We start from the raw sequence: 15,169 nt of genomic DNA, 5'->3' as shown, positions 1-15,169 counted from the left end.
CTTGTAGCTTCCCTGATAAACAATTTTAACGAGAACGTGACAATAAAGGTCGTCTGACTGGAGTCAAGGAAGGGTCTGCAGTCAGACAAGTATGTTGATTGATAGCACATTATCACTTTCAAAGTTAGTTTTTATTAAATTCTGTGATTATTAGTTTGTGCATTAATAGCACCCTCTTACTTGTTATTACCACTTATGGCATTGTAAAGTGTACATCAATAAATAAATAAATAAAAAATCCATAATAACGCTTAGAATAATCTTCATAATGGACTAGTTTTTGCCAATATGTAATAAGTAAAATAAACTATAAAACAAATAAATCAATTAGTTACTCAAATATTAGCTATTAAATTAAAAATAAAATGTAAAACTCTTTAAAAAATGATATAATAAATATATTGTTTGTCAATTTTAAATTAAGATTCATCTAATAAATCCATCACAATCTGGCAGCGCTGTCGCCATCGCTTGTCACTCAAAGTTGCACCGGAAATTGTTTTGCGATTACTATAATACCGCATTTACAAAATGAGTGGAAAGTGAAGCCAAAGTAAAAAAATAGGAATATCAATCTTGCATAAGTCTATGTTTTTCGGATTCCTTCTACAGAATTTTCGTGCGCATGCACCAAATAAAACGATCTGATTCGTCTACTTCATCGCAGCACGCTGTCATCTGCCCGCGCACTATTAAACTCTAAATATTAGTAACGTATAGTATATTTTTTTTATTGGTAATGATATTATTTCAACCTGTTATTTTAGATATCCATCATATTTATCCGTTTCTTGTTTTTGTTAAAATATATCAGCGATTAAATTTAAATTTATAAGTAAAGGCGCGAATAGTCAGACGCTAAATTGATTTACGTGGTAGATAGAAACTTAGAAAACTACTTCTGTTGGTTAGTATGAAATAAATCAACTAATCGAGAAGCACTTCTCACGCTTGCGCAGTTCAAAGCTGTTAAACGAAAAGTTCTCCATCTCAAAAGTTTGGCTTCAATATTTCTATTCCTGACTAGCGATATAGTGTAATATATATATGACTGTAGCAAAGGTTAGTGTACGTTTACATGTTGCCGTTTTATTTTTCGTAGGCCTCGGTGCAAGAATTTCTCAATAAACACACCGGAATCGGCTTTGAAAGAATTTTAGATAAGGGTGATTTTAAGGCCATTATTGAAGATGATAGAGATATGACTGTAGCATTTGATGATACTATAAAAGAACCAGGAGATTATAAATTAACAGGTATGTTAATATCACTATCTATTCAGGGTGTCCCAATATTCCGTGGACTTAGAACTACTACGTATTTTTGGAATCAAAATAAGTTCATTGGATACAATTTACCTGTATACAAAAGTGTTTCGTTTGTTCGCTAGAGGGCATTAAAAAAATAAACACATTTTTTCAGATATTTTAAGAACCATTACTCTAATTTGAATGGGATTTTGGGTGTCCATGTTTTGCTAAGTGCTTTAATATTTCACTTTCACAAAAATCAAGAAAAAATACGGGAAGAATAAAAACTACCCCCACCCCTACATAAATTTTAGAATAAATATTTTTACGATAGATTCGACGATAGATTTTCTTTTGGTTAAATGGTCCCTCTAATATTTACTACATTTTTGTCTCTTGTAAAAAAACGCCACATCGCACAGTTTTTGAGAAAAAATTTTTGGAGAATTAATTTTTCCAAATCAGACCTACAAAATATACAGGGAGATTCAATATTCCGTGGACATAGAACAACGACGTATATTTTGAATCAAAATAAGTTAATTGTACATAATTTACCTTTATACAAAAGTGCTTCATTTGTCCGTTAGAGAGCATAAATCAAAAATTAACCTGAACGTTAATTAATTTGTTAATTTTTTAAGCATTTACCGAAGCTTATTGACAAATATAGTTTGTGATACTAACTTAAAATTCCATATTTTCAAACTAGATTATTAGAGCATAATAGATTTTCTGCGCCTCTGTAGCTTGGTGTGACAAACATTTTTTGGGAGTTAGCTTTGAAAAAATATTTGTTTTCCTTAAAAAGTATGCACAGTGGCGTTTTTTACAAGAGATCAAAAATGTAGTAAATACTAGGACTATTTTACGAAAAAAAAATCGGTTGTCGTTAATCTTGGATAATATACTAAAATTTATGTAGGATTGGAGGTAGTTTTCACCTTTCCCATACTTTTTCTTTATTTTTTTCAAAAAGCACTTAGTAAAACATAGACACCCAAAATCCCGTTCAAATCGGAATAATGGTTCTTAAAATATCTGAAAAATTGTGTTTATTTTTTTAAAGTTTTGATGCCCTCTAACGGACCAACGAAGCACTTTTGTATAGAGGTAAATTTTGTATAATGAACTTATTTTGATTCCAAAAATGCGTAGTAGTTCTATGTCAACGGAATATTGGATATATAAGACTATGGGAACCCTATATCAATAAACATAACGAGATCGCGGGTTTTAATATGGCTGAGTTGAATTCTGGTCTATTAGTGACGTTCTATTTTTTAACGTCTTAAAATATAAAGAGGGGTAGACTCAATAATAGTATTTTTAGTCTTTTTTCAGATTTTAGAGAAGACTTACTGCCAAAAAGGTTATTTAAGTAGTAAGTTTTAGTAACTGTTCTCTGTCGTTGATTGGTTGAATTGCACATGTGGATTTAAAGTTCTATATAGAATTTCAATTCAAAATCCGTTGATTTTGAGACAAAAAGCTACTTTGCAGTCCCACCGACTGCGCCACTTTTTTAAACTATTCGGTAGAATAGTATAACATAAATTATTATTTAATTACTGTTTAGTGTGTGTAGAGGTGAACAACATAAAGCATTATTTTAATATCTAAATTAACGTGTACGTCTGTTATAATAGAGATAACGTTCGAGGACATTCGCGAACTTTTAGGATCACTGTGTGGGTATGACCACTAGGGTGTCAGTTATTTACAAAGTTGATCATATCTCTCACGACGCCCTCTAAATTTTTAATTTATTGTCTAAAAATAAATAACAGACCATTGTAAACCCTTAATATTCACAATAAAACCTTGCCCCAAATACGATTCATTTCTCATTTAAATTACATGGGAATTTGCCACTTTTTGCAAATATTTTTTTTCTCTCGATCTTGTTCTCTGCAAGCCATAACAATAACATATGCTTGTACAGAACTGAACGCTCTACAAATAAAATTTCTTACAATTTTTCGATAAACCTACTCCTTCAAAAGTTATTCACGGTTAAAGTTAACCACTCGGTAAATTCCTAAATTCGTCAACTTTTTTGACAAAATTATGATTATTTTTGATAAATTTAATCTATTACCTATTTGAAAAAAAAACAATTTCCATGATACATGATACATCCATGATAAACAATTTTGAATCATGGAAAACAACTGAATGCATGACAGGTAGTTAATTCTAATACTTAGTATTTTTGAGCTTGTATTCTTTTGCAGTACTTAATTTAACTAATTTTAAGTTCGGTAAATTTGTGTTATTTTCCTAACATTTTTTTTTAATTGAGTTGACGACTTGCATTTACTTTTAGAAACATTCTCACCAACATACGGATTTTTTTCTACGCAAGCGCACTTCAACGCATTTAGTATCTTGACTATAGCCGGACTGTGCAACTCTCCAACTTCCAACCCAAGAACGGTAAACTAATAGGATTGCTCATCCTCATAAGACGTACGTTCGCCTCTTCCCGCGCTTCAGCTGACAGTTGTGACGTCATTGTAGCCCTTGTCAAAGCCTTCGTGGCCTTGTCATGATAGTGTGTATTATTAGTTGCCTATGGTAAACTTATAAAAATAACAGCTGAGAAATTTTGAGTTAATTATTTTGTCAATTTTAAATGTGAAAAAGGTGTCTTTAAAGTTTTAGAGCTATAGAGTGTATAAATACGTTCATTTTGTGTTGTGGATTGTGACAAAGTGCATACTAAGTGCCCACGATTTTGTTTATTAACTATTTTAAAGCAAAATATGGAAGTACTCTAAAAAGAATGCTTGCAAAAGGTGATGCTGGGACCTGCTGTTCTTAAAAATGCATTATCCGAGTATTTAATACGATTTATACAGTTAATTTTCTTTACTGCATACATATAAGGTGTTTAAATAAATAAACTAAATAATGAACATTTTGCATTCGGTAACCAATAATGCACGTGCAATAATGATAAGGACTAATAACCATGACAAGGGTTTGACAAGGGCTACAATGACGTCACAAAGCGAGTAGTTTTCGCATGCACCTGGCGGACACTTTTGGCTGAATGAGCAGTCCTATTAGGTTAACTGTTCTTGCTTCCAACCCACACACAGTGCTTCGAACATATGGCTCTAGAGGACAAAAATCCAAAACTTCTCTTTTATTGTAAGCAATTTATTCAAACTAGGTTTATTTGACACAAATGATGAGTACTCTCATTGTACTAAATGATGATGTTCTTAGTCCCACGTTTATGAAAAAAAAATCTTATAAATAATAATAATGTTGGAGCTGTGTTCCATCTAAGCAAATAATAAGTTATAGTATGAAAACGGTGTAAGTATTAAATAAATTCCTGTGATAAAAAAGAATTGAAATAACATTAGAACATGATTCCTACAATATAAGCCTAATATAAGATAAAAATGTTTTTCTTTAATGAAAAAGAAACATTAATGTTATATTTAATTAAAAAAAAACTTAAGATATTATAAATTTGCTTTAGGACAACAAAATGCATAGATCGTAACTACTCTGATTCAGGAGAATCACTGCTGACAGAATCTTCCAAATTTATAGTATCCAAATCACAGGTAGATGAAGTATCCTCACATATATTTCTGTACATCATTTTCTAATATGTTACTTTTTCGCGTTGTTACTGTTCATTTAGTCGGTATGAGGGGTTCGGATGTTAATAGTTACCTCTTTAAGAGACCATATCCATATATTATTTTTTTCTTTTCTTGGGTATGAGATTTTATAATAAATTGAAAGATGGACACTTTTTTTATGCGACGTTTCGCTCCAACATAGTGGACTTTTTCAGGCACAAGTGGTGTCTCATTTGACTGGAAGGTTCATCAATATCTAATAAGAACATATTTTTTGAAATAAAAATAATTTTGAGTTCTTGTCCTTATGATCAAGCCAAGTATTAGCCAGATCGGCATTGCTTATCAATTTTACTCCATCTGAAAAGTATTATAAAATAAAGTTCGTCGCAAGCAGACGCAGGTGAACTATACAAAAATTAAAAGTGTATAAATATGGCAACAAAAATATTCAATAAATACGATATGTTTTGATATGTTTTTTTTAAATGCCTTTTTGAAGTTTGAAAACGTAAAATTTTTATACCCATTTAAGAATCATCTTAAAAAATAAATAAAAACTAAACAATCACGAACTTGTTTAGAAATAAATTTAAAGTACATACCTTGTTTAACAATATCCATAGTGGCTTTCAATTAAGTATGTACCCGTTTAACTCCATAATATACAGAACTACTATGAATGTTATTCTTTTCACTGATGAGATAATGATCTCAAAATTTATTTTTAGTGAAAATATTTGCTAACAAAAACGCTGTTTATGAAAAATAATATACAGGATGGTTGAACATTGCAATAGGTATAAAATTATATATTCAGATATTAGTAAATTTTAACTTATTTTTTGATTTTTGTCCATGGGACGAAGCACTGTGCCACAGTTCCGATGGCGGTCGTAGTCTCCCGATCATTTTCCAATGATGCCCGCCAAATTTAAATCGTAGGTTATTTTCTTGTCTTTTATTATAAACTTGTAACTTGCGAGAGTAAGTTCTGAAGTAATAGTAGCATAATTTAACCTAAATTTCAAAAACGTACAAATTATAATAATATATAACAGTTCTACAAAACGGGTCGGGTATTTCGCGTGCAATCTATAAACAAAAAAACTTACCCTAGAGACTAATCAACGGAATCAAAATACACCTACGGCGTAAAAGTTGAAGAATTTAGGAATTTACCGAGTGGTTAACTTTAATCGTTTAATAACTTTTGAAGGAGTAGGTTTATCGAAAAGCCTTTTTTGTAGAGCGTTCAATTCTGTGCAAAATATGTGACTTTCATGACTGAAAAAGAACAAGATCGAGAGATAAATTATTATATGCAAAAAGTGGCAAATTCCCATAATTTAAATGAAAAATGAATCGCCTTTGGGGCAAGGTTTATTGTGAATATTAAGGGTTTACAATGGTCTGTTATTTTTTTAGACAATAAACTAAAAATTTAGAGGGCGTCGCGTCGTCGTCGTGAGAGAAATGATCAACTTGGTAAATAATAAATATGCCCAGAAATAATGCTAATAAATATACCCAGGAAGGATGTCCTGTTCTGAATATCTATTTGTTCTCAATTTTTTTCTTGTGTGTGTTATCAAAATTCTCATTTTTCTCGAGAATAGTAAGAAAAAAAACGAGAAAATTGAGATAAAAGTTAAAAAACTAACTGATTGATTATCTATTCTTTTTGATAATTTCGGTGTTTCTCGTTTGTTCTCGTTAACAGGGAACGTCCTCCAAAAATTCTCGAGCATTTTAAAACATTAATGATAGGCTTCTAGTTCAATTATTATTGTTATTTTCAGAAGGCCAAGACAAGATAAATGAAGATTCGATAAAAGCCGCCGCTAACCAGAAATTCGATGAACTATTCAAAGTGTCAGATAACGTAGCATCAGTACACAAACATATTGATACCTTGATCAAAGAAGAGGATGTTCGTCAATATGAATCATTAATTAAGAGGGTGCAAAAATCATTAACTGATAATGATAACATTATAGTAGTGTTAGATAAAGATAAAACAGAAAAAAGTCGTAATGAAGAAAAAATTGAAAGTATAACTGAAAGCAGTTCTAAAACAGATAGGCAAGAAAATCCTAGTCGCGCTGTTGATGAATTATGATTTTAAAATTCTCATTAAGCATTTTAGTGAATTATTTTCGACATCCGTATTAAAAATATTTATGTTGTGATAATATAACTTATGACTGTCCTAAACTATGTATATAGAATATTTTAATGTCATTAAAATTATAAATACGGTTAAGGAAGGCGTTGACATTTGATTTTTCGACAATTTTTTAAATCTTGGAGTGATTTTTTAAAAACTGCTGGCAAAAACTGTTTGTCCAACAATAGAATTCTAACAGTTACAGTCGTTGTCTGTCACTTTGATTGAAAGGTAAATTCCTTTTTCTGTCAATTTTTGGATGTCGTTTGTCGAAATTGTCTCTTTCGTTGGACAGTTTTCATTTAGGTTTACAGAAAGGAGTATAGATATGGTTTCATGGAAAATTGAATTTTAATTATATAGCCTTATAGGGCAAAAAATAAATTTATTACTTTTCTGTAGTATTCCATATACAGGGTTATACGAACTTAACGTCTTGAGCTAATATCAGGAAAATTAGCTTGCAGTTTTTTCTATAAAACTGCAACAAAATTAAATGTTTTTGAATTTTGTATATAAATTTAACCTAAAAGCACAGAATATCTAGCTACGCAACAGAAGCCTCGTTACATGTATAAAATTGTAGGTAGCAAAAGGAGACAGGCTTTAAAAGTCTGTCTCCAAATCAGATATTTTGATGTGGTAGTTTCGCTACTTAATAATAGAGGGCAATAAATTTAAAAGAAAACAGTTTTCTACAAACAAAATTTAAAAGAATTTTGTGCAGTGTTGCCATTGTGTAATTTATATCGTAATACTTCCTGATAAAGCCTACCTTCAAATTTGCTACATCATTTAAACATATTAAAATAGATCAGAGCTGTTTTTTTCAGTTTGCCATGTTAGTTGGAATTAAAACTTATGAGCTAAATTACAATCACTTCCTGACGTTTAATTGTATAATTGAATCCTGAATTTTCATTGTAATTCGGCGACAATATAATAAGTATTGTTCTACTATTATACCACTTCCTGACGTTCGATTGTGTTCATACCAAGTTCATATTGTATAATCGGGAAAAAACGGCGTTAGCGATAGCTATGAAATGAATATCACTGTCATTTTATATGTAAATTTATATGGGAAATGTCATCGATCGTCCTTTTCCAGCCAACTGGACGCCGTTTTTTTCAGAAGCATATCAAGTGATACCATAATATAGTACTATACTACGATACATGACGTTCGATTGGGCTTAAACTTGGTATACTATATCTTCAGTGACATTGTAATATCGTGGTATCATGGAGCATATAAAGTGGTACCTTCTATAGTACCATATTTGATGATATAGCAATATTAGGTACATGGCGGCAATAGGGCTTAAACTTGGTATACTACGGATCTTCGGTGACATTGCAATATTATGGTACCTTAAAGTATATCGAGTGGTGCCATAATATAGTACACTATTATGATATCATTTCCTGGAGTTCGATTGGGCCCAAATTTGGTATACTTGCGTTTCTTTATAAAGATTTGTTTAATTAATAATTTTAATTTATTTTACGAATTTTAATTTATTGTTCGATGTCGTGACAGCAACTTTTATGCCGAACTAATATATTATTAATTGTACCTGTGTCACTTTTAAAATCTACCTAGGTCTATATAAATAACGTGGCAAACGGAAGAAATTTGTTATTATAGTATTTTTAGTCAGTTAACATTTTTGTACTGCATTTTAATAAATTATTTCCATTATTATTAAACTTATATTTCATTACTAACGCTCCAGCATTAATAAATATCACTATCAATCGCCCTGTATATTATTAATTTTAAAGGTAATTAAAGGTATTTTCTTAGTTAACATTATAAGGTAGTGTATATTAAAAATGTATATGTTTTGTAATAATATACTTAAACCTATTTTAATAGCCAAAGGAATAATTAATATAAGTGTATCTGACAAGAAAAGAAGAATAGAAAGAAACACATACTGCATTATACAAAATAAAAAGAATGGGATGCCGATTCAAGTCTTTTTGAATCTGGCAACTGTGCATATTCAGCCGAGCTATAAGGCCGTCGACGAGCCGTCGATCCAAAACCGAAAGTTCAAAATTTCTAATTATATTCTGATTATGATATTGTCGCGCCATCTAGTATTCTATTTGTGCAATTTTAGCTCTTTCATTTCGAGTATTTTTCTGTTGCGTAGCTAGATATTCTGTGCTAAAAGTTTTCTAAGATAAATCTAATATACCAATACTCTTTTATTTATTAAATATATGGTATAATCGAAAAAAAAACAGTATCAAGTTACCTTTGAAGATACAATGGTTGATATTTTATAAGTAAAATTATATGGTGAATGTCAACACTCGTTATTGAGGTAAACGCCGTTTTTTTCGACGATATCAAATTTTTTCTATTCCATTTTAAATCTGCATATTCCTTTTATATCATTCAGTATATTAATTTCAACACCTTAGTGTAAATCTCACTCATAAGATATAAAGTATGCCCCGTTCACATTGTGCGACTAGTGTCTGTGGTCGCAGCGTCGAACATTCCGAATGTAAGTCAGTCAGTGTGAAAGGGCTCTAAATAGTACATCAATCAACAGTTTGAGTTGAATATTATTTTCATGATTAAAATATGAAATACCTACAAAGTGTGCCATAGAGTTACCAGTAGAATAAATGGGAAAGTTTTTAATATCAAGTTACCAAAAAAAGTTTATGTGGATCTACTTCAGCGTGCCCAATAAAAAACATTTTGAGAAATGTCATACTGCAACTGTTACGGCGGCAAATTATAGAAATCTTCTTCAGATTTAAAAAAATGAGGTTAGGTGACAGAATATAGAATAAAGTCGGAGAGAAAAGTTCAGAATTTGTTTTTATGATTGTGTACCAAATTTCATAAGTTTGCAGGGATTTTTAACAAATATCGCATTACATAGACGTAAAATCAAATTCTGAACAACTTTTCCCACTTTTGGATATGGCGTCTTGTCACCTAATCAGTGAGGGTCATGATACAAAGAATACAAGGTATGATATTGCGCAGGTTGGTCACTACGTCACAGGTGATAAACGGCACTATTGGTCGGCAAGCTCTGCGCGCCAATTTCAAATTGTCAAACAGATTGTGTCATCTGTGAAATTTGATTGTGTCAAAATGTGAAAATAATTTTTCAAATGTCAAGCTCAGCGATGCCAGGTGTCGGAAATGAAATTATGGATCAATGTAGATAATATCAAATTTATCACAAAATTATGTTACAAGCCATATATTTCGTTCTGAGGGAATTATCTAAAAAATATAATGATAGCAATAAATTTGGATCCTATTTTTTGTTGGTTTAACTTATTTTTAGTAGGTTTCAAACGTATTTTCTCAGTCAGTTTTATGATATCGGGGTCTGGTTTCTCTTCTGCCCGCATTTTTAAATCGGAATTACTTGATTCGTCGCGAATATTTAGTGCTCTAGACCCTGCCATTCTTTTAAACTTTAAAACCATTTGAGTAATTTTGCATTAACTACCTTAAAGTTAATTTATTTATCAAAAAAATATAGTTCATGATTGATAAAACATAATTGTGGCAGGTTACCAAATTATGTTACAATTATCGATTATGGTACAGATTTTTTTTGGGAAAATTTTGTTCCAAATCATGTTACAATTCGATAATTATGTTACATCTGGCAACACTGGTCAAGCTCGATGTCAAAACATAACTTTTGGGGTTATGTCCTAATTCTTCCCTATTTTAGGTCTTTTTTTATTAGTGGCAATTGAACAATATGGATGTTTTTTTGTATGGCGTATAACGTCACAGGTGGTATGCGCAAACTTAACGAAATTGGAGCCGCTATCGATCATACATTGTTTTCTTTGTACCATGAGTGAGGATCGTGTCGCCATGACTGAAGTAATACCACAAAACTTTTTTCGACAACTCGGTATAAAATTCCCAATTGTTGCGTAGCTTTATGGTACCCTATATAAAAGAACTGCTATATTATAAGTAAATGTAGATATACATTACTGGAAAAATTGGTAATATAAGAACATTTGGTAAACATAAATAAAAATTGTATATTTTTTTCAGAATTACTATTAAATATAATACCTCCATTTTAAAAATCTGTAATTATATTTTTTGTTGGCTTGCGGTAATTTTACATTTGCTATCATCAAATTGTTGAAGTTTATGAACCATTGATAGTTGAATTAAAATCATTGGCTGTGAATCTTAACATTTTGAAAATTATTTTGATTTCCAAATTAAAGTCTGTCCAAAGGTAGGGTACATATGTCAGTGACAGTTGTTGTCTGTCATTCTAGTTCACAATCATTGGTCCCCTGACATTTTAGGTTAGGTGTCGAATCCTTCTCAGACTCTTTGGACAGACTTTAGTCACATTGGCTTTTCATGACATCTCCCAATCATTAGTAAAATAATGAAACTATTATTTAACTTTCACTATATATAAGTATTTTTTAGTTTAATGTTTTGAATTTATTTTAATAAAATTCTCTTTACACCACATTATAAAAAATTATGTATTAAATACTTTGAATTGCTTTATAATGTACATAGAATAATTTATATGCTGTACAAAATGTAAGAAATATTTTTATATGTAATACTTAAAGTGTTCAATGTAAATAAAAATTTTATTAATTTTTTGGATGTATTAATAAAAAATCGTTTTTTCATTTTTTTTTATTTTTCTTAATTACATTATAATTTCTTCGTCCTCTGAATAGTTTTATAATTTAGTAATAAAAAATATTTTTTTATTATATAATATAGAACATATTTTAAAAAAGAACCATATTGTTTAACCATTAAACTATCAAACAATAAAAACAAAAGATTTATTTAATTGCAGATAAGTAATTACCTTTACACTTATGTAACATATAATTGAAAAATTATAACAATTTAATTTTCATATTCAAATAAAAATTAGTTTTAAAAACTTGTAATACAATAGAAGACACTGTAACGAGATAATTAAAGCTAAGATACAGCTCAGGTAAAATTAAAACCTTTCAAAACACAAATCCATATAAACGTCATCAACCATCCACCATTTTCACCTTTTGCCTTTAAAGGGCGTACAAAACTTATTATTTCTTAGTCAGTTCTTGAAATCGACGTAGAGTTGTCTCATATCAGCAAGCGCCTGTTCGATTTTTTTGGCAAACCTATGACAGTCCTAGAAAAGATGAAAGTACTATGAATTATTGTCTCATTTGGATATTTATTTTTATATGGATTATTGGTTTACAAAATCAAAATTTGATATGATAATTTGGAGCGATCCAAAATGATTGGATTAGTTGGCAAATCTGTCAGGGGATTTTTGGATTAGTGATTGGTACCAAAGGTAAAATAAATTGAAGGACCCAGGGCCTGAACTTTGACATAAAAACGTGACGCTTTCAAAGCAGTGAAAGTATCGATTAACGGAACTCCAAGCAGTCGATTTTGGTATTCTCGTTGCGAATCGTTTTCTGGATACACATTGAGCACATATTGGCAGCATCGTAATTTCGCAGGTATTAATAGGTATTAAGAATATATACTGTCCTCCATTCACGCAGTTGTGCAGCTCTGAACTGTTCAAGAACGCGATACTCTCACTCCATTCAATTGAGTCAAAGTTCAAAACTATTCCGCGCCATATGGAGGCACCAGGCTATCGCGTACAGCCACAGATTAGGTATCCTATAAGTATACAGATAAAAATCTTGTCCCTAATTCGGTAGGAAAATTGTTTTTTATGACGATGTGCAAACGAGTCAAATTTCCTGTGCGCAAAAATAAACTCGCGTAAAATAACAATAAACAGCGTAATAGAGAGATATCGCTAAACCGAATAGCTCGCATGGACGATGGACGTTAATAAGGCCAGGTTATTTCCTTTACGTGAGGTGGTATTAACACTCTTCATTTATAGTTATCGGATAGGAAAGAATTCTGATCGCGTCGCGTCCGCTATTTAAACATAACCTAACTTTGAATTTAAAACTTTGAAATTGTTTTGTTTACTAGGTATTTTAAAACTAAAGGGCTAAAGTGCTTATTTCCAGTGCTTTATTGTTCAACGTCTGCCAGTGGGTTTAGGGCAACAAGCAACAAATTCTCTTAGAAGGGCTAAGTTGTCATCTGCTGTAAACCTAAGACTCTTTATAGGTTCTTAAGTATTGGAAGAGGTGGAATCCATATTTTGGGCCATATTTATTTAATTAAAACTAATCCCAGCTACTTAAATATCAAATTACCTAATAAAACTAAAGCAATAATTCAAAACAATTCAAACATAACCTAAAATAAAAGATCTCGCCGGCCGGCTCCGGTTGTCAAATACCAGCACATGCGCATTTAAGCGTTTATTAATTTAAAAATTGACTCGCGCATATCGTAACCATGATAAGGTACGCGTGAATACTGGATGACGCTATTCGGTTTTCCGATATCTCTCTAATAACTGTGCCGGTCAGGCGCTGTGCACAATTTTAGAGGCCATAAGTGGGCGTGCTATGTGCGCAAACTAGTCACCTAACTAGTGCCCGATTCCGAAAATTGGAACCACGAAAAACAATAAAGAAAAAACAAAGATTATAATCTGTATAATCTGTGGTAGAGCTTCTTTCAGAACCGTTCTCGAGTAGCCCAGGGCGTAAAGCTCTGGAACTTGAAATTCGCGAATGGAGGACAGCAATAGTTTACTAATAGTCAAATGTGGAAAAAACGAAAAAAATGTAAATGTGTTACGTGAATTTCATAAACTATGTTATGTGCATCATATGTGCATTTCATTTTTTCTATGGATATGTCATTATTCTTATTATACGAGGGAAATGTTGAAGATACTTCTCAGCATTTTCGATGTTTTGAACAATATGTATAGCTGCCAAGTCGTAAATTATCAATTACTTATTGATGAATTACTTATTGAGAAGAAGAAATAGTTCTCACTAAAGAGGAAGGGAACGCACAAAATCACATTTTTTTCTTTTTTTTACTGACAGTTCGACAAGCAAAACGACCCTAAAAGAAAGGGGAACACATACAGTCTTAGGGCTTTGACAAAAGTCAGTATCTGAGACGGCTTCACAGAGGCTAGCTCCCCATCTCCGAAATATATGACAATATGATGAACAATGGTTCGTAGGTACACATTTTGACAGATAATGTAAAAAAATAATTATCCATACTAACCGTTGTAGGACAGCTCTTTTTATTCGATATATGGAAGAACAACAAGTCTTCGCCTGCAATGATGTAGGAGACTCCATAACCGTCGTCGGCTACCGGCCCGAAACCCCCTCCCGCCGATATGCACTTGGGGTGTTTCTTCAAGTCCAGCTTTTTCGTCTGACCGTGAGGCGTCTGGGAAGTGGATAATCTCCACGGTTCGCTCATAACTTCCTTTATGAACGGCGAATCTACTTCGAGATACTTCGATACGACATACAAACAAAATATGTGTCGATCTATGCCCTTTCCGCACATAGCGTCCTTATAAGCCCTCTAAAAAAGTATTTGGGTTAAAGGCCAGTCCAATTTGAACTACTACTATCAACATAAATTTAATAACTAAAAAATGCTACTTCCTAGTAACATCCTATTATATCTGTCTATAATCTACTATCTCTATAACTTCCTAGTTATACTTCAACTCCGCCTTTTGTAATAATTTATGTTAATTGTTGCAGTCTTTGGCTGCAATAAAGACATTTATTATTATTATACCATTCTGGCCATCGTAAAAACGTGGTTTAGAATTTAACGTGTATGAGAGTGATTTAAACAGCTTAATGGAAAATCAAATGTATTAAAAAGAGATAAAAGTTGAGTTGATACATTTTTTATTTGCATCAAAATTTCAAACTAACAACGCACAAGTAGGCGTTTATGAAAAACGTCGCATCTAGGATTCACAATATGTGAAATCAATTTCAAATGTGTCAAATGAATCGTTAAACAGAATTGTCAAGGATCACCACCCTAGAGATTTCTTTCCGTCGCCCATGCATGAGTACATGGATAGCATTATACTTATTCCTTACTATTTTTATTCAAAATACAGCTGTAATAGACTATATTTAGCTTAGGTATATTATCTTCATTTCAATAGTATACATCGAAGTTTTATAATAGTTTTTTT

The 15,169-nt window shown here is 31.4% G+C and overlaps 2 protein-coding genes across 4 annotated transcripts in view; one reads left to right on the top strand and one right to left on the bottom strand.

Moving 5' to 3' along the window:
- LOC115890123 (ER degradation-enhancing alpha-mannosidase-like protein 3) overlaps positions 1 to 7,124 on the top strand; it is a 30,584-nt gene extending 23,460 nt beyond the window's left edge. Inside the window, 2 exon segments of the mRNA XM_030910277.1 lie at positions 1,103 to 1,256; positions 6,661 to 7,124. Of these exon segments, the coding sequence (XP_030766137.1) occupies positions 1,103 to 1,256; positions 6,661 to 6,980 (474 nt within the window). The 3' untranslated portion in view covers positions 6,981 to 7,124.
- Positions 7,125 to 11,853: 4,729 nt separating this feature from the next.
- The window catches only part of LOC115890070 (carnitine O-palmitoyltransferase 1, liver isoform), a 53,712-nt gene continuing 50,396 nt past the window's right edge, over positions 11,854 to 15,169 (bottom strand). For all 3 annotated transcript variants that reach the window (XM_030910198.1, XM_030910216.1, XM_030910207.1), the window contains 2 exons: positions 14,221 to 14,532; positions 11,854 to 12,211 (listed from right to left, as the gene is read on the bottom strand). In XM_030910198.1, coding sequence (XP_030766058.1) covers positions 12,134 to 12,211; positions 14,221 to 14,532 — 390 coding nt within the window. In that variant the 3' untranslated portion in view covers positions 11,854 to 12,133. The remainder of the gene's footprint in view (positions 12,212 to 14,220; positions 14,533 to 15,169) is intronic.

Source organism: Sitophilus oryzae, unplaced genomic scaffold (genome assembly GCF_002938485.1).
Source record: "Sitophilus oryzae breed Bouriz unplaced genomic scaffold, Soryzae_2.0 scaffold_1177_pilon_pilon, whole genome shotgun sequence".
NCBI classification, from domain to species: Eukaryota; Metazoa; Arthropoda; class Insecta; order Coleoptera; family Curculionidae; genus Sitophilus; species Sitophilus oryzae.
The sequence above is the reverse complement of the archived record's forward strand: the minus strand, read 5'-3'. Positions and strand labels throughout refer to the sequence as shown.